At 35.0% G+C, this 20,328-nt stretch overlaps 1 protein-coding gene across 4 annotated transcripts in view; it reads right to left on the minus strand.

Annotated features, from left to right (window-relative positions):
* The window catches only part of nej (CREB binding protein nejire), a 481,376-nt gene that overhangs the window by 146,001 nt on the left and 315,047 nt on the right, over window positions 1-20,328 (minus strand). For all 4 annotated transcript variants that reach the window (XM_090394332.1, XM_090394330.1, XM_090394331.1 and 1 more), the window contains 2 exons: window positions 17,872-17,949; window positions 17,703-17,770 (listed from right to left, as the gene is read on the minus strand). In XM_090394332.1, coding sequence (XP_090250458.1) covers window positions 17,703-17,770; window positions 17,872-17,949 — 146 coding nt within the window. The remainder of the gene's footprint in view (window positions 1-17,702; window positions 17,771-17,871; window positions 17,950-20,328) is intronic.

A 20,328-nucleotide genomic window follows, 5' to 3' on the forward strand; every position in this document is an offset into this window, starting at 1 on the left:
TACTGGCTGAAATAATTAACTATTATTGGTCCATTTGATAGGATGCATCAAATGCTTGATTTAAGTTATATATGAAAGATATAACTTGTATCTTAATATATTTTACTGAGCAACAGGCATTAGTAATATGCATGGCTTCCCCTCCCCCTGCTGTACAGCATCCTATCAAATAGGCAGATCATTCAATTTGATTCTTGTTTCAATACCTTCTGTTATTAGGTCATTTGACAAAACCGAAAATTAAATATGCTTAATTAGCCGACTGTTTCAACGAAGTGGTTTTAATCATGCAATTCCTAATAAGTATCCTCAGTTGTGCACAAGATAGTAATGATATAAACTATAGTACTAACTGTTTGTTGACTCCCCTCTCCCCAAATCATTTGGTTCATCTCAAGGGACACCAATATTATCATCATCATCATCAAATTCCTGCCATGTACCCTCAAGGGGTGTACAGGATATGACAGTACTACATGAAAAAATTACATCATTACTAACTTCCTATCTACAATTTTCCTCCAAATCAGTCTGTTACTTGTCAAGACTCCAATATTATCAGATCTTATATTTCTATCGTCTAAGGCACTTTGTACCGTATCAATCCACATATATCTTGGTCTTCCTCTGGGTCGTTTTCCTGCCAAGCTGGCAGAGAACACTTGTTTTGCTAATCTTTCCTCTCCCATTCTATTTAAGTGACCATACCATCTGAGATTAGCTCTGCTAACGCATTCCTGGATGCTGACAATGTCAAGTTCTTTCCTAATATCCTCATTTTTAATATGATATTGCCATTGATGCCATCTGTTCACGCCTCTAATCTTTCTCAGGACTCTCATATCTGCGGTCTCTAGTCTTTGGTCAAGTGTTTTACTTCTGACCCAGCTCTCAGATCCATAAGTTAAAATTGGTTTGAACACAGTCTTGTATACAGCTAATTTAGTGTTCAGACTAATTTCTTTCTTATTCCATATGAATTTATTCAATTGACTTCCCACGATACCAGCTTTGCTGATTCTGTTGTCTATTTCTATATTTAGTTTACCATCTTCAGTAAAAATTGTGCCTAAGTAGCTGAAATGTTTTACTTGTTCCACAGGTTCTCCATTCACAATACAGTTGACATTTTCAATGATTCTGCCTATTTTCAGGGTCTTTGTCTTTTTATTGCTGACCTTCATACCATATCTATTACAACAGCTGTTCAATTTAGTCAGAGAATCTTGCAGACTTGTAGCGGATTTATTTAGAAGTATAACATCATCCGCATAAAGCAAAGAGCTGACATTAACATCTCCAATTTTGATATCAGGTTTAATACCACATTCCTTCATAATGTGATCCATATAGATAATGAATAACAGAGGGGATAATGTACATCCTTGTCTCACACCAGATTTAACATTAAACCATCTTCCTGTACTTCCTTCAATTCTAACTGCTGACTCACAACTCAAATAAAGACTAAGTATTGCTTGATATAATGCTCCATTGACACCATATAACTGTAGCGTATTGAATAGCTTCTCTCTTGGCACCTTGTCATATGCCTTTTCCAAATCGACAAAACTTAAATACAGATCTTTGTTATATTCCCATGCTTTCTCGACTATTTGTCGTAAAGTGAAGATCTGATCCTGACAGCCTCTATTTGGCCTGAATCCAGCTTGTTCTTCACCAAGCTTTTCCTCCACAATTCTTCTCAACCGTTTCTCAAGTATGCTTGCATAGATCTTGCCAGGAACACTCAGTAGGGAAATACCTCTGTAATTCTCACATTCAGTTTTATTTCCCTTTTTATATATGGGTACTATGAGAGCTCTACTCCAATCATCGGGAATTCGTCCCTCTGTCCAGGCTTTCTGAACTATGCAGTGCAGCCACTGTAAGACTCTTATACCACCATACTTCAGCATTTCTGGTCGAATATCATCTACTCCTGCTGCCTTTCCACATTTCAAGCCTTTGATGGCTTTTTCTACTTCAAGTATGGATATGTATTCCTGACTGCATGCCTGGTCAGTGTTTTTTATCACTGTGCTGTCATCACTGCTTGTTTCATTTAGCAGTTTTTCAAAGTAATTACTCCATACTTCAAGGATATCTTTTTCTCCTGTTTTCATTTCACCTTTATCATCTCTAATTCCTTTTACAGCACTCTTTCCTCCATTCCTAAGCTTCTTCAACAACCTCCAGAATATTTTGCCACCTTCTTGATATTTATTTTCTATATTCTTGCCAAAGTCCTCCCATGACTTTTGTTTAGCTAGTTTTACACACTGTTTAGCTTTCTTACATTTGTCTCTGTATTCTGTAAGAGTAAAAGCTGACTTATTTGCCAGAAACTTTTGATATGCTTTCTTCTTTTCCTTCACTGCCTCTTTAACTTCCTGTGTCCACCAGGGAGTTCTGATTTTTTTATCTTTGCACACAACCTCACCACATGCCTCTCTGGCAGAATCAATCAATGTTTCCTTCAGAGCTTGCCACTGAATCTCCAAGGTTTGATTCCTGTTCTCAAACTCTTTCATTTTCTTTTCAATAATATTTCTGTATTTTAGTCTACAGTTTACATCTGAGAGCTGCTCAACTTTTATTCGCTTTAAAACTTTCTTACATGTTATTCTTTTCAACATGAAATTCAATTTTATCCTGCTCAAGACTAAATAGTGATCACTTCCGATTTCAAATCCTCTGTACACTCTGGTGTCCTGCACCAGGGAGAAAACATCACTATCAACAATAACATAGTCAATGAGACTTTTCTTATTCCTAGCCTCTTCTCTCCATGTGAATTTGTGCACATTTTTATGTTGGAACATGGTGTTAGTAATAACCAGTCCATATCCTGAGCAGAAATCTAACAGATATTTGCCATTATTATTAGCTTTGCTCTTTTCTCCAAATTTTCCCAAAATATTTTTGTATGTCTCACAATCATTTCCTACTCTACTATTTAGATCCCCAACAAGGACCAACTTTTCCTTTTTCATTGTGTCAGTTGCTTTTTCTAAAGCCTCAAAAAATTCCTCCACTTCTACCTTAGTAGAACCTTCTGTGGGACCATAGGCACAAATAAGTCTCATTGTCCAGTTCCCCATTCTCATATTTGCCCACATTACTCTACTTGAGACTGACTGCCATTCAAGAAGATTAGCCTCGTGTTTTGTGTTGAATACTATGGCTACTCCTTTTCCTTGATTGTTATTGCCTGAATATAACATTTTGTATTTATTGCTCAGAAAGATCTCACCAGTTTTGGTCTTTTTTGTTTCAGTCACCCCTATTATGTCGATCTGGTACTTATCTAATTCCTCAGCTAGCTCCATTTCTTTGCCATTCAGGCTTCTTACGTTGATAGTACCGATCTTTAACTCTGGTGATGTTGAGTTGGGGTTTGTTTTCAGATTTGTTCCAGTAGCTGACTTTTCGCTGTTCGCCCTGGTTCCCTGGCGAAAACAACGGGGGCCTTGTTTAACCGGGCGACGCCCCAGCCGGCATGAAATTTTGTCATGTTGTACCATCATTTTTTATTTTGGTTTAACCAATAAGAATACAATTTGGTCGGCTAAATCCCAAATTGCCAGCCCATCCTCGTTCGTTCAGTATCAAAGTAGATACCCAACAGGGTGCACCACGAGAAGGTGAGGATTGGACATTAGGTCAGAAGCCCTGGTCGGTTCTCCGCATTCCTTTAAAGGCTATGTGGAGGTCTCCTCTCAGTTATACAGCTTTGACCCTTAAGCAATCATGCTCATATATTTCTTAACTTTTAAGAAATTTCTAGCTGCCTGAATCCATCTATATTTTGATGGACCTCGAAGTCTTTTTCCTGTCATCAAACACAAGTCTGTTTAAGAAATCGCACCACATGAGACGAGCTTTATTCACACATTCTTGAACACTAACAATGTCAAACTCCTTCCCATATCTTCATTTTCAACATAATTTTGCTGGTGGTGCAAATGATTCCCTATCTTTTCTTGGAGAACTCGCATATCTGGGTTTTCTAATCCTTAATCAACTGTTATTTCAACTTATTTTGTCTGATTCAGTTGACTCCCTACCATACCAGTCTGTCAATTTTCTTATTTAATTTGTCACTAAATTTTTCATTAAAATTCACTTAAATATTTTTAAAATGTTTTATTTCAGATATAAGGTTTAATAAAATATTTTTATTTCAGATATAAGGTTTAATAAAATATTTTTATTTCAGATGTCAAACATCAACATCCTCGGTTTTGATTTCATGTTAAATGCACTTTCCTTCATAATATGATCAATATAGATTACGAATGAGCAGAGTTGTGCACCTGATACACCTGATTTCATATCAAGCTATCTTGTACCTCCTTCAATTCTAAATGAATTGCAACTTAAATATAGATCAGTGGTGGCCCGTACATAAGCACTGCGACACTGCAGCACCCCCAAGGAAAAATTTTTTTGTTTGTGTTTATAAATAATAATAATGCTTACAACATTATATAAATGCAGTACAACATGTTAAAGGTTACAGCTTATGTTTTGACACTGATTGAATAGTTAATAAGTGTGCGTGGTGAACTATTTTTTGTAAATATTTTATTTTGTTAAAATAACATATTTATTTATTATAGATACAAGGCTGAATTATGACAAGTGTCACTGTTGAAAACATGAAAATAATATTTTTTCAATTATCGTTACACGAAACAAATGCACTGCGATCTAACGCCGATATTCATTTGCTGTCGTTGCACGTTACGTCATTAGATACACTGCCACTTGGGCAGCGTATCTTATGCCTGCACTCGTTATTTCTGCGAGATAAGATACGTTTATTATTGGTGCGTGTTCGTGGTGAACTATTATTTTGTAAATCTCATTTTATTTTGTTAAAATAACATATTTATTTATTATAGATACAAAGCTGAATTATGACGAGTATCACTTTTGAAAATATGGAAAAGAATTATATTTTTTCAATTATCGTTATACGAAACAAGTGCACTTTGATCTAATGCTGATATTCATTTGCACTTGTCATTGCTATTTATACGAAATTTTTATTATTGGTGTTTGTTCGTGGTGAGGATGAAATATTTTTAATAAAGTAATTTTTAATATGTGAATTTATTTATTAATAAATTCGTACTGATTAGGGGAAAAAAAGTTTTTTTTTTTGTTTGTTTTTTGTATATGCAGCACCCCCCACTTAAAATTTTCACCGGCTGCCACTGATATAGATGATGTACTGCTCTGAACAACCACAAGCTGAATGGCATGCAGCTCTTCTGTATAATTACGACAGTCAAGTGGGATCTGTTTGAATATAGTAATGTCAAGAAAAACAGCAGCACAACCAATAGAGGACTCAGATCTTGAACCATCAAATGAGCAAGAAATCAGAGTGGATTGCCCTGTGTGCATTAAATAATTACAAGCAGACAGATCACTTCTTGTAACGTCCAGGATACTATAGTTGGCATTTGGATACCACGGTGAGGTGCTGCCTGCTTCCTAGGTGGGGCCAATGCAGGCCACCACCAATCCCCAAAACAGACCACTCTTGACATGAAGCAGATGGCTGTGCAGCCACACCTTACCTGATTGACAGGTTGCTGTGGTTGATCATCGGGTACCTCCCCAGGGATATGCTTATTTAATGGCAGCATTGGGTACCATATCACATTGTCATTTTAGGGTTCTGTGGCATTTTGGTTTGAGAGGCCTTGCAAACGACCACTCCACCACCCGTGATGGTAATGATGCTGTTGGTTTGGGACAGCTTATTTGTCAGAATAAAGTTCGAATATGGTGAAATTTCTAGATGTGGGATACACACACAAATTCAAACTGCTGTTGATATATTTTTTAACTGCCACCTTCTCAGCATAAGAGGATCTCAGAACAGGCAAGGTGAAAGCAAAAACTTCCTTTTTGCTTCCCGATATATATTTTGTTTGTTTTAATCTTTCGTATTTCTTTTTCATCTTCCCACTTCTGAAATGCATGAGAGTAATCTAGATGATCTCCCTGACAGTTGATACATTTAGCTTTCTTTGCAGAGCAAGATTTTTATCATCATGCACTTTACTAACATATTGGGCACAGGTGGTAAAGCCACGACAGGCAGTTCAGACATGTCCATATTTTTGACATTTAAAGCATCTTAGTGGTGTTTAGGGATGTAGAGTCAAATAGAATAGCGAGATAACCATGGTTTTTACAGATGTTGGATGGTTAGGTGTATCAAAAGAGGTTGATGTTCCTGGTTGAAACCATGTGACCATCCCTACATATCAAGATGCACCTCATACCCATCTCTCCCTGATTATTAAGCTCTAAACATACCTACTCCTCAAGAACATCAAGGAAACTACCCTCTAATATCGCTCCTTTACAAAAATTGTGTGATTTTATGAGCACGATTGATATTCCACCCATTGCTGTTGTTGCTCTCCGTTTTTCGGAATGTTGCGGACATATTTCCACAAGGAAATTATGAGAACTCTGTTTCTTAGTTGTTTTGGGAGAACCAGCCAGTCCATTAAAACTCTTCTGAATAAAGAATGGTGACATTTTACCCATTAACTTGGATGATCAGCATAAACATACCTACTCCTCAAGAACATCAAGGAAACTACCCTCTAATATCACTCCTTTACAAAAATTGTGTGATTTTATGAGCATGATTGATATTCCACCCATTGTTGTTGCTCTCAGTTTTTCGGAATGTTGCCGACATATTTCCACAAGGAAATTACGAGAACACTGTTTCTTAGTTGTTTTGGGAGAACCAGCCAGTCCATTAAAACTCTTCTGAATAAAGAATGGTGACATTTTACCCATTAACTTGAATGATCAGCAGAGATGGTATACAGGATGGCCATAATTAAGGAGGACATGTTCAGGTCCCTGTAGCGAAAAATGTATTTGACAAAATTCAACCAAACTTGGTGCCGGCCTGTTTGGCTGAGTGGTTAGCATACCACTCTCCAGCCAAAAGGCTGCAGGTTTGAATCCCACCATAGGCATGGGTGTTTGTGATTGTCTGTGAAAATACTAGTGGTGGTGAGCAGTTGGTGTAGATGATGTTGATGTAGTTGTGGATTCTTTATAGTTGGTGGAATGAGTGGTGGAAACAGAGTTGTAGAGTAGGTGCCACATAATAATAATAATAATAAAGTACACTGTGGAACATCGATTTTTATTTACAGAAGATAAAAATAGTACAAAATTCTGCCACTAGGGGACATTTGGCACTATAAATGTGAGGTTTGGGATTAATTAAACAGTAATAACTAGAAGAGAAACAACAAATCAATTTTCATACTCATATAACTTACAGATGTGGTTCAATATATCCTCCTTTCAGATATACTAAGAACTGCATTCTGTGAATGACATTTTCTACAGGTGAATGCAAGAGATCTGCCTCACATGATGCGTTATTCTGTCTTTCAAGGTTGCTAAATTAGGAACATGTCCTTCATACACTATTCAGATGGCCCCCACAACCAAAAGTCATAAAGGCTGAGATCAGGCAAACAAGGTGGCCATTCTGTGGGAAATGCATGAGTAATCACTCTGCATTCTGTAAAGTGTTTTTGTAACATTTGCTGTATCAGTAATCCAATATGAGATGGTGCTCCATCTGCATGAGTATAGTGGAGTCAAGGCATCTTTGCTGCTGCAGAACAACAAAGTTGTGCAGCATCTCTTGATACCTAACAGCAGAGACGATACAAGTCACTGGTCCTGTCAAGCAAAGTCGTTGAAAAAAAATAAGGACTGATAATAAACCAAGCAGTGAAACCACACCGCACTGACTTTCAGTGACTGTAAACAGGTCTGATGGAACATGAGGGTTATTCACAGCCTAAATGTGGCAATTGTGTGAGTGAGTTAACACTACCGTTCAGATAAAAATGTGCCTTGTCACTCCACAAGATCTTCCATGGCCATGCATCATCAACATCCATTAGAGCTAAGAACATCAGGGCAAACTGCAGTCAAGTTTCCACATCACGATGAAGCAAAGATTGAGTGTGGGAGATCTTGTATAAGGGAAACCTCAGGATTTTCCACACAATTGAGTCTGGCATATCCAGTTAGCTTGATGTTGCCTGAACACTGCTGCATCCACGTGTGTTATTCATTCCATGTTACACGACGCAGTTGCAACTTCATCAACTTGTTGAGGAATAATCCATTTATGCCCTCATCCTAGCCTCACTGCTAAAGATCTGCTATTTTCAAATCGTAAAATCATTTTTCTAAGATTTGTTATTGTCACTGGACCTTTTCACCTATCCTTCAAACACCAGAATTCTGAACTGCAGCACTATTAGCATTAGCATTTTTAATAGAAAATGCTTGACAAGCAATGCATGTTCTGGTAATGTGAGATCCATAGCTTCAGTCTTATCAGACACATGAATCCATTTCAGTCTTCCTTATATCTACCAACTAGTCAGTAGAAACAGTGATTATGAACAGTACAAAATGTCCCTTGCTGGCAGAATTGTGTACTATTTTTTATCTTCTGTAAATAAAAAATCCCATGTTCCAGGGCTTACCAAAAATTTCAGTTGAATTTTGTCCATTACGTTTGTCACTAAAGGGCTCTGAGTACCTCTTTAATTATGGTCACCCTGTATTTATACATCTCATCTTTTGTTTCTTACTTCTGTTATCAAATAATGTATTGATGGCATCGGTACTTAGTTGGAACTTTATTAGGGCCCCCCTGAAACAGTTGAGGATGAAGAATTCATGTTCAAAGGATTTTTTCCCCTTCCCACGATGGAGTTGCACGTGAATGGCCACTCACTGGCAAGCAATAACTGTGCTCAGTAGGGAAACATCAGAGCTACCCCCAGATGTTATACGGCACCATAGCAAGCCTTGTGCCCCAACCCCAGACCATTGGGTGGGAGACTTACTGCAACACTTGATCCTGGCTGAGCCATCCAGGACCACCAATCTTGCACCGAAGCAGAAGCTAAAGTCATGCAAGACTCCCTCTTCTAAACCTCCATGCGGGAGGGGGTTCGCACTGAATGGCAAACACAAGTGGCAGGGCACTGGATCCCAGCGATGGTGGTCTGTAAGAAAGAATAGTAAAAAAGACTCAAGAGAAGTAGAACAAAGAATACAGGATAAAAAGCAAAGAAAAGAGGAAGAAGGAAAAAGGCTAGTACCTATCCTGCATTAATTTTCTTATTTGAGAATTAATGAAAATTTTCCCTGTTCACCTTTTCATGTGTGATGCTAGAGAATTGGATGTAAACTTTGGGCAGCAAGTAATTTTATCACATGTCTTGAGACAAACACCCTGCTTACAGGATGCCTAAAAGTGGTTTGAAAAAAGGACTGTTTGGTCTCCTAGAACAGGACCATTAACTCTTACCTTTAAGCAACCCACAGTACTAACATATTATATGCTGACAGCATTTCTTTGATGAGACTTAAAAATTCAAGCATTTCTTCAAATTTGAAAATGTTCAAAGCCTTCTTAAAATGCTCATTTAATCCCAAGTACAATGTGTAGTAGAGAGAGACATTTTTTTTTCAGGTTCACTATATATTCCTGAAGATGTTTTAAAGCAGACAAGTCACACAGGCCAAGTTTCTTCAAGTGTCAGGTGTACATGACCATCCCATTTACAAAAGAGTTGGTGAAATTTAGTGCAGGTAAATAACTGATCAAGTAAAATATTTAATACTTTCAAATTCCCCACACAGCCCAAATGCAATTTTCATAGTGCCTTTTCTATAAGAGAAAGTCAATTTTTCTTGTATACAAACATCAAAACCATTGTGCTAAAGTTATTACATAATCATTCTTTTAAAGTTATCATTAATACAGTAAATAGTTTATTATGTTCTTTATGTCAGCACCACAAATCAAAAGCTAAAATCTTGTGTTAATTTGACACTTCAGATCTCTGATTTGGTAATGTCCCACGAGATTGGGATGTATTAGTTAGAACACATGAATAAGGCAATTAATCTATCATAGTAGCATGTTATGTTTCTTGACTGGGTTCTCAAGTCAATTTGTCAGCTTTTTAGGATGAAAAATCTCAGGGCAATGAAAACTTCATGCCATCTAGCTTATACTTATCACTGTAATTAATTTTTTTTAATCTCCCCCTTCTGAACAACTTAAATTCATAAAGCATCAATTTTTTTTTGGGGGGGGGGGGGGGGGGGGATTTATTAGTGTAATGCAAACCAACAACTTGTTGGTAGCAAAGGAAGGAATTTACTCACTCAACCAGTTAACAATTTTGCTCCTAACTGGACTATTACTTGGTAAGTTTTCTAATCTGATCAGCTCTTGCACTTCTGTAAAGGTCATAATTGCATTAATCCATGAAGATCATACAGTCTTCCAATGTATGTTTAGATGAAGCATAAATTAAATAATGCTTTTTTAATATATTATTCCCACCTACAAAAGGTTGTAAATCTATAGTACACATAAGCCACGGGTCAGCTAAACTATAGAATCACAGACATGCCACAGTTAATAACTTTTATATTATATAAGTATTTCATCTTATGTAACATAAGACATCATCAGTACAATTATCGAATAACAATAGGAATTCAATTCAAAAAAACAGTAGCATGCATGCTTAAATCAGAATCCCTCTACGTATACAGTCATGCATTAAACCTAATGAGCTGAAATTAAAATAACTGAAAAATTTATTTGATACAATTGAGGATAACAATTTCCCAAACTTTTGGAATAGTGAGACAGTCATTCTGATTCAGATTAGGTCTATGAAGTAAGGCTTCAGCACTTTATATAAACGTTCATTTATATATGGATCTATGTAGCAGCTTAGCAGTTTGTCAATGGATACTGTGGTTAGTGTTTTCGATTCCATGTTGTGCAAAGCCAGATTTGTGAGGTTTGATAAGACAGATATGGTGTTGATGTTCAGAGATGCTTATTTATTGATCTTCCTGGCTGTCCATAGTATATGACAGAAAGCAAGTTGTGAATTTCGTCGATGGGCTTATAGGTAGCAATGAGTTGACATTTTTTCATAATTTTTCCAAACATTCAGAGATGCCTTTAATATATCATTCTTCCTGTGTGGGTTGATTTGCAGAGGAGTAGTTAATTATTTTTTGGGTAAGTATTGGATTATATCCATTTAGTAAAGCTGTTTCTTTGATAATTTACAGTTCTTGTTTTAGAGATTCTTCAGAAGAACAAATCTTGTGCGCTCTGGGTACTAAATATTTTATGATGCTATATTTTTGAGATGGATGGTGAGCTGATATATCACAGATTAAATGATCTGAAAAAATTGGTTTTCGGTAGATAGTAGTGGAAATAGATCCATCTTGTTTATGCTATATGTGTATATCAAGAAAGGAAATACCTTTTGATGATTCTTTTCTTAGCATGAATTTGATATGAGGATGTAGGCAGTTGATTTTTTTGTAGAAATGAGTATAGTTCTGGTTGTTCTGTGCAGCTCCAAACTGCAAATACATCATCAACGCATCATTGCGAAATTGTTAGTTTTGGATCAAGAGTGAAAATTCTTTCTAGGAAGAAAATATTCAAGAAAAAAAGTTGGCTAAGTTAGATGATAAGGGTGAGTCGATTGCTGTTCTTCTTGTTTATATATTTTATCTTTCCATGTGAAGTAATTTGATGTGATTGCAAATTTGAATAATTATACTATGTCTGATGGAAATTTTTGGGTCAAAAATTCTATCATCTCTTAGTGAGGGATATTAGTGAAGAAAGAGAGAATGTCAAAGCTTATTATTCATGTATGAAATTCTATGGAATTTTCTATCAAAGAGACTGAGTGACCAATGAGGGAATGGAGAGGGTTAGACAGAAATCTAATACTACAGTGGTATTGTCTTTGTCAGCTTTGGTGATTACTATGAAAAATGAAAAAAATATTGGCTCATTGTTACCCATCAACCAAATTCGCAACTTGCTACCTTTTACAAATGGCAACTCTCACCAATGATGCTACCTGGCATATACGAAGTACCATGTTGGTGTAACTTGTCTTACTATGGACAAAGGGGCATCTATAAATAAACATATCTCTGAACATCAAGACCACATCCACCTTACCAAACCTCACAAATCTGGACAACATGAAATCACTAACTACAGTATCCATTGACAAACTGCTACATAGATTCATATATAAATGAATGTTTATATAAAGAAAGTGCTGAAGCCTTACTTCATAGACCTAATCTGAATCAAAATGACTGTCTCATTATTCCAAAAGTTCGGGAAATTATCTTCAATTGTATTAAATAAATTTATCAGTAATATTTAAATTTAATTAGTTTTAATTTCAGCTCATTAGGTTTAATCCATGAACACGTGACTGTATACGTAGAGGGATTCCAATTTAAGCATGTGTGCTACTGTTTTTTTGAATTCAATTCCTATTGTTTGATATATTGATGTTTTATGATACATATGACAAAATGTTTACATAATAAAATAGTCATTAACTGTGGCATATGTGATTCTATAATTATGGATAATCAACATATTTAATTATATAAGAAAAAAATGGATTGGCTAAGGATGATTTTTGTTTTATTAATTTCATATTTTTGTATTTTTATTTTTTTTAACATAATATAGAAACCTTGTTTTAGAAAACAAACATGGAACTTTCTTTATGCAACTTCAGGTCTCCAATAAGCAGAGCAGTGGTGGTCTCACAAACTGTGCAATAAAATTCACCTCTAAAAATACAACCACAAACACCCATGTCCATGGCGGAATATGAACCTGCAGCTTGTTGTTGGCGAGTGTACTGGCTAATCGTCTAATAACTAAATACACTTCATGAAGGTACTGAATACCTAATTTGATATTCAACTGCTCACTATAAATGGCTTATAGGGACTACAGGAATAGCATGTAATGGTGAAGTATATTATTCCGAATAAAATTATCTGCAACAATGAGTACATTCTGGTTGAGATTTTCAGTAGATGTAAAAGTAATCTTGTTTTAACAGGGTTTGCTATAGAATAGAGCATAACATCTCCATAATTCTATCTTAATTCATGAAAAAATGAAGCAGGACAGTTAATTATCAGCAGAGGATTTTATTTATAGATTAAGATGTGCAATATAAAAATTAACTAATTAGTGTGAACTGAAATGCTCTGGAACATTTACCTTTTTATTTACCAGTTTTCTTTCATTTTAGATATGCTTCACAGTGATGGGTAAGCACCCATGTTTTGTCCATATCTCTGATTGAATTTTAATGAAATCTGACATATAGGATTGCATTGTATTGAAAATTTATTAAGACTACTAGGCTTCTTATGCTCAATGGCCTGTCATGGCATAGTAAACCATGCAGATAGTATTAACTGTCATGTCAGAGTATGTATTAGGTTTCTATGAATCTGTTACTTTGCCATGACATGCCATTGAGCCTAACAACATGAAGAGAAGATGACTTAATAAATTAAGATTCAAAAAATCATGACAGGGAGGGGAGTACAGTGCTCAATTACTGTAATAATAAATGCCCACCACACAATTAAATGCTATTCTATACTTGCATGACTATGCTAATAACTGATTGGTTTAATCCACAGCATGGCAGTAGCATTTTGAAAGCATTACAGTGTTATAAATAAACTAATGATATCAGCATACCATCCCATGACACATGTGATGTTTGTTTTTTTTTTGTGACTTGATTATCTATATAATATTAATTGATTAAAAGTTAAATTCAAGACCAAGATAGGTGGATTGATACAGTAAAAAAGTGCCTTAGAAGATAGAAATATAAGGATCCGATAATGTTGGAGTCTTGACAGGTAACAGACTGATTTGGAGGAAAATTGTAGATATAAAGTTAGTAATGATGTAATTGCTCATGTAATGCTATCATATCCTGTACATCCCCCACCTTGAGGGTATGTATATATATATATATATATATATATATATATATATATATATATATATATATATATATATGTATATGTATATATATATATATATATCAGGAATTTGATGATGATGATAATGATGAAAAGTTAAATTCAATCTGCATAGAGAGCTTTACACAGTGGGTTTATTTATATAACATAAATTCAAAATTATTGTGAATTATATGTTTTCCAAACATATAATTTAGAATATAATATAAAAAAAAACAAGACTAAAGCAAGCAATTGCATTTTCTGATGGAGAATCTCCAAAACAAGTCAAATATTATATTTCAGGTATTTAGGCACAATTTTTGGCAAGAGATGGCAAATTAAATATGGAAATAACAGAATCAACAAAGATGGTACGATAGGGATCTAAAAATAAATTTAGATGGAATAAGAAACAATTTAGCAAAATACTAAACAAATACACAAGACAGTTTTTAAATCTAAACAGTGTGTAAAACTAGCTAAACAAAAGTCATGGGAGGACTTTGGCAAGAATATAGAAAATAAATATCAAGAAGGTGGCAAAATATTCTGGAGGTTGTTGAAGAAGCTTAGGAATGGAGGAAAGAGTGCTGTAAAAGGAATTAGAGATGATAAAGGTGAAATGAAAACAGGAGAAAAAGATATCCTTGAAGTATGGAGTAATTACTTTGAAAAACTGCTAAATGAAACAAGCAGTGATGACAGCACAGTGATAAAAAACACTGACCAGGCATGCAGTCAGGAATACATATCCATACTTGAAGTAGAAAAAGCCATCAAAGGCTTGAAATGTGGAAAGGCAGCAGGAGTAGATGATATTCGACCAGAAATGCTGAAGTATGGTGGTATAAGAGTCTTACAGTGGCTGCACTGCATAGTTCAGAAAGCCCGGACAGAGGGACGAATTCCCGATGATTGGAGTAGAGCTCTCATAGTACCCATATATAAAAAGGGAAATAAAACTGAATGTGAGAATTACAGAGGTATTTCCCTACTGAGTGTTCCTGGCAAGATCTATGCAAGTATACTTGAGAAACGGTTGAGAAGAATTGTGGAAGAAAAGCTTGGTGAAGAACAAGCTGGATTCAGGCCAAATAGAGGCTGTCAGGATCAGATCTTCACTTTACGACAAATAGTCGAGAAAGCATGGGAATATAACAAAGATCTGTATTTAAGTTTTGTCGATTTGGAAAAGGCATATGATAAGGTGCCAAGAGAGAAGCTATTCAATACGCTGCAGTTATATGGTGTCAATGGGGCATTATATCAAGCAATACTTAGTCTTTATTTGAATTGTGAGTCAGCAGTTAGAATTGAAGGAAGTACAGGAAGATGGTTTAATGTTAAATCTGGTGTGAGACAAGGATGTACATTATCCCCTCTGTTATTCATTATCTATATGGATCACATTATGAAGGAATGTGGTATTAAACCTGATATCAAAATTGGAGATGTTAATGTCAGCTCTTTGCTTTATGCGGATGATGTTATACTTCTAAATAAATCCGCTACAAGTCTGCAAGATTCTCTGACTAAATTGAATAGCTGTTGTAATAGATATGGTATGAAGGTCAGCAATAAAAAGACAAAGACAATGAAAATAGGCAGAATCATTGAAAATGTCAACTGTGTTGTGAATGGAGAACCTGTGGAACAAGTAAAACATTTCAGCTACTTAGGCACAATTTTTACTGAAGATGGTAAACTAAATATAGAAATAGACAACAGAATCAGCAAAGCTGGTATTGTGGGAAGTCAATTGAATAAATTCATATGGAATAAGAAAGAAATTAGTCGGAACACTAAATTAGCTGTATACAAGACTGTGTACAAACCAATTTTAACTTATGGATCTGAGAGCTGGGTCAGAAGTAAAACACTTGACCAAAGACTAGAGACCGCAGATATGAGAGTCCTGAGAAAGATTAGAGGCATGAACAGATGGCATCAATGGCAATATCATATTAAAAATGAGGATATTAGGAAAGAACTTGACATTGTCAGCATCCAGGAATGCGTTAGCAGAGCTAATCTCAGATGGTATGGTCACTTAAATAGAATGGGAGAGGAAAGATTAGCAAAACAAGTGTTCTCTGCCAGGTTGGCAGGAAAACGACCCAGAGGAAGACCAAGATATAGGTGGATTGATACGGTACAAAGTGCCTTAGACGATAGAAATATAAGATCTGATAATGTTGGAGTCTTGACAAGTAACAGACTGATTTGGAGGAAAATTGTAGATAGGAAGTTAGTAATGATGTAATTTTTTCATGTAGTACTGTCATATCCTGTACACCCCTTGAGGGTACATGGCAGGAATTGATGATGATGATGATGAGTTTTTAAATCAATTTTAACTAATGAATCTAAAAACGAGATTAGATTCATTCCAGTTAACTGAAGGCCAGAAATTGTAATAGTTGGTTTTGTTATCATGCTTGTGTATAAATATCTGTATAAAAAAATAAAGGATGTAAGAAAATGAAAGAGGCGTTATCAATGTGAATAACACAAGCCAGCATATATGTTTAGTATAAAATTTCATCTTACATTTTTCAGTTTAGCCACAATAACAATTCATGAGGATGTGGCTCACAATTCATTATTTCCCCAGCACACAGTATGTGCTGGGCTGCAGGGATGCTCAGTTTCCTACTCAAAAGTAAAATCTGACCTCAAATAGATTTCATAATGTTGAAACTTTAAATGGATTGGGTTTGAATAGAATTTTGGTCAAAGCAATTAAGGCTATGAAGCTAATATATTATGTCTTAATTGTGTGTTCTCTAGCTGATTTGCAGGATGAAACACCCATGTTTCTGGAAGGAAAAATCATTGCCATCAGCATATGGGAATAGCTATCTCAGTTTGTCAAAAGGCTCTTATAAAGTTTCTTTGGTCTCCTAGATAGGAAACAAATCCAAGTCTTCCTGACCAAAGGGCAAATGTTGCATTATCTTCACAACTCCAGATGGTCTTCTGGTGAAAAAACATATTGCCAATGCAATTCTTTTCTACAACTTCCTTGTGACATTTGTATTGAGGTAAAGATGCAACACTGCTATTAGACCTAGTGGGTCTAATAGCAGTGTTGCAAGCTAAGTTCATGACATCAGGCTCATTGCCATCATCACTAACTTTCAAAATTTAAATAGAGGACTGTTGTTGCAAGATGAAGGGCTTATAATTTAAAGAGAAATGGTTCAAGTGATAAATTCATACATTTTTCAGGGGCATCATTTCAGTAGGTTAAAATATACAAATAAAATATTTATTTTTAATTTCCACATCATAGATTTGCTGTAATAGTAGGCATAATGTAGGTGGTTAAGGACACTATTATAGTTCATTGAATTTGGGAGTAGGTGAAAGTAAAAAATGGCATTTAGGGCATTGGTAGCATTTAAAAACAGGTGAATGGGTGACTTAATTACCAAAACTCCAAAAAATTAAATATCTACAAAACTGAACATATATACATAATATTAAAATGTTTCCAATTTGCTAAAAACAGAATTATTGGTCACTTTTTACATCTCTCACTGGTTTTCAGCTTTGTGTTTTATCCCCTCTTCTGCTTAATAAAATCTGTAATAAACATTACCCTTGAATATTTAGAATATATTCCCACTGCAAACTGCTCTGGCTGTTTCATCAATTAGATGGTAGTTCAATGAATACAGAAGTGAAATATGCCAAACACACATCTATGGGATGATTAAAAACCTTAGGTGACTTACGCTTTGCTGTAAACTTGTTTTCCTTCCTTTTTCGTCCTTTGGCTTTTAAGCAGTTCTCACAAGTGAATCTGAAAAATAAACAAATTAATTAAATACCTTATCCATACCAAAAAAAAAAAAAGAAAATTTATTATTTTCATTTATATAATATAAAAATTATATAACATACCCTTCTGGCCATATTGTCTCCAGATGCAGAACACATACTTGGTGTAGTTTTCTTCCACATTCTGTGCATTCAACAAAGCTGAAACAAAGAGGTAATAAACACATAAAGCTGAATTGTGTGAGACATGAAAAAATACAGTTCTTCCTATATAATACAGCCAAATCTCAGAGTAGCTCTTAAAAATAGACATCTGAATTATTGTAATTATTTTTTCCTTAAAAATTATCCCTATATGCATATGGAAGCACAGTAATAAACAAGTTCTGCTAAGCAAATTAAAAAAAAAAAAAATGCTGGAAGTTAGTCTCTAGCAGTGTATTTGAGACAGATGTTCTGGGAACTTAATTTTTAAATATGAAAAAAAAATTCTGATTCCTTACAATAATAACAATAGATAGCAACCTATTTCACAACCTATTGTGAAATAGGTTGCTATCTATATATCAGTCCCCTTTTCTCTACATTATCTGAAATTCTGCACAATGTTCTTCCTACAAAAATTAAATATTTGAACCTATTATTTTTAACAGAACCTCAACTAGACATCATCATCACCGTCAAATTCCTGCCATGTAGCCTCAAGGGGGGTGTACAGTATATGATAGTACTACATGAAAAATTTACATCATTACTAACTTCCTATCTACAATTTTCCTCCAAATCAGTCTGTTACTTGTCAAGACTCCAACATTATCAGATCTCATATTTCTATCGTCTAAGGCACTTTGTACTATATCAATCCACCTATATCTTGGCCTTCCTCTGGGTTGTTTTCCTGCCAACCTGGCAGAGAACACTTGTTTTGCTAATCTTTCATTGCCCATCCTGTTTAAGTGACCATACCTGAGATTAGCTCTGCTAACGCATTCCTGGATGGTGACAACATCAAGTTCTTTCCTAATATTCTCGTTTTTAATATGATATTGCCATTGATGCCATCTGTTCATGCCTATAATCTTTCTCAGGACTCTCATATCTGCTGTCTCTAGTCTTTGGTCAAGTGTTTTGCTTCTGACCCAGCTCTCAGATCCATAAGTTAAAACTGGTTTGAACACTGTTGTATACAGCTAATTTAGTGTTCCGACTAATTTCTCTCTTCTTCCATGTGAATTTATTCAATTGACTTCCTACCATACCAGCTTTGTTGATTCTGTTATCTATTTCTATATTTAATTTACCATATTCACTATAAATCATGCCTAAGTAGTTGAAATGTTTTACTTGTGCCACAGGTTCTCCAATCATAACACAGTTGACATTTTCAATGATTCTGCCTATTTTCATTGTCTTTGTCTTTTTATTGCTGACCTTCATACTATATCTATTACAACAGTTATTCAATTTAGTCAGTGAATCTTGCAGACTTGTAGCGGATTTATTTAGAAGTATAACATCATCTGCATAAAGCAAAGAGCAGACATTAACGTCTCCAATTTTAATATCACGTTTAATACCACTTTCCTTCATAATGTATAGATAATGAATAACAGAGGGGATAATGTACATCCTTGTCTGACATCAGATTTAACATTAAACCATCTTCCTGTACTTCCTTCAATTCTAACTGCTGACTTACAACTCAAATAAAGACTAAGTATTGCTTGATATAATGCCCCATTGACACTATATAACTGTAGGTTATTGAATAACTTCTCTCCTGGCACCTTGTCATATGTCTTTTCCACACAAAACAACTGTTGCACACCTTAATTTTCTAAACTATTGCATGATTTCACCTACCCACAAGGATATTGTCATAAAAAAAGTTTAAACACTGTTTAAACAAAGTTCCTTCCTAATATCATTTTTAATATGGTTCTGCCATTGATGTCATCTAGTAATTTTTCTCAGAACACTCATGTCTGTGGTCTCCAGTCACTCATCAAGTGTCTTATTTCTAATCCAGCTCTCAGTTTAATCTAGTTTAATGTATGACTAATTTCTTGTATTCCATATAGATTTATTCTGTTAATTCTCCACCAAACCAGTGTTGCTTATTCTGTTGTCAATTTACATATTTAAACAGCCATCTTCACTAAAAATTATTCCTGAATAGTTGAAATTTTTACTTGTTTTATTTAAAAGTATTCATATTTGGTCATGAAGTGTTAAAATATAAGATTTATTATTGTTTATGTGACCATAGGTTTTTTTATTACTATATATGTTCATATAATAACGCCTACCAGTTTCGCTAGCAACTGTTCGAGGCTTTAACGGTAAATGCACAAAGTATAAAGAATACAAAACCGTTAGTAACTATAAGGTAGCTAAGTGATACATTCGCATGACAATGTCAGCATGTATTGTGAATCTTTAGTCCGTGTCCTGAACACGCGTTGCATGAGCACACGTTATATGATTGTTGGCGTACTGTAGTTCCGTCAAACTGAGTGAATTGATTAAATTTTTCCAAGTCTCATTCAATATGGCACCTTGATTTCTGTTTAGGTTGCT

Source organism: Typopeltis vanoorti, chromosome 6, assembly GCF_054136105.1.
Source record: "Typopeltis vanoorti isolate ZY-2024b chromosome 6, IOZ_Tvanoo_1.0, whole genome shotgun sequence".
NCBI lineage: Eukaryota > Metazoa > Arthropoda > Arachnida > Uropygi > Thelyphonidae > Typopeltis > Typopeltis vanoorti.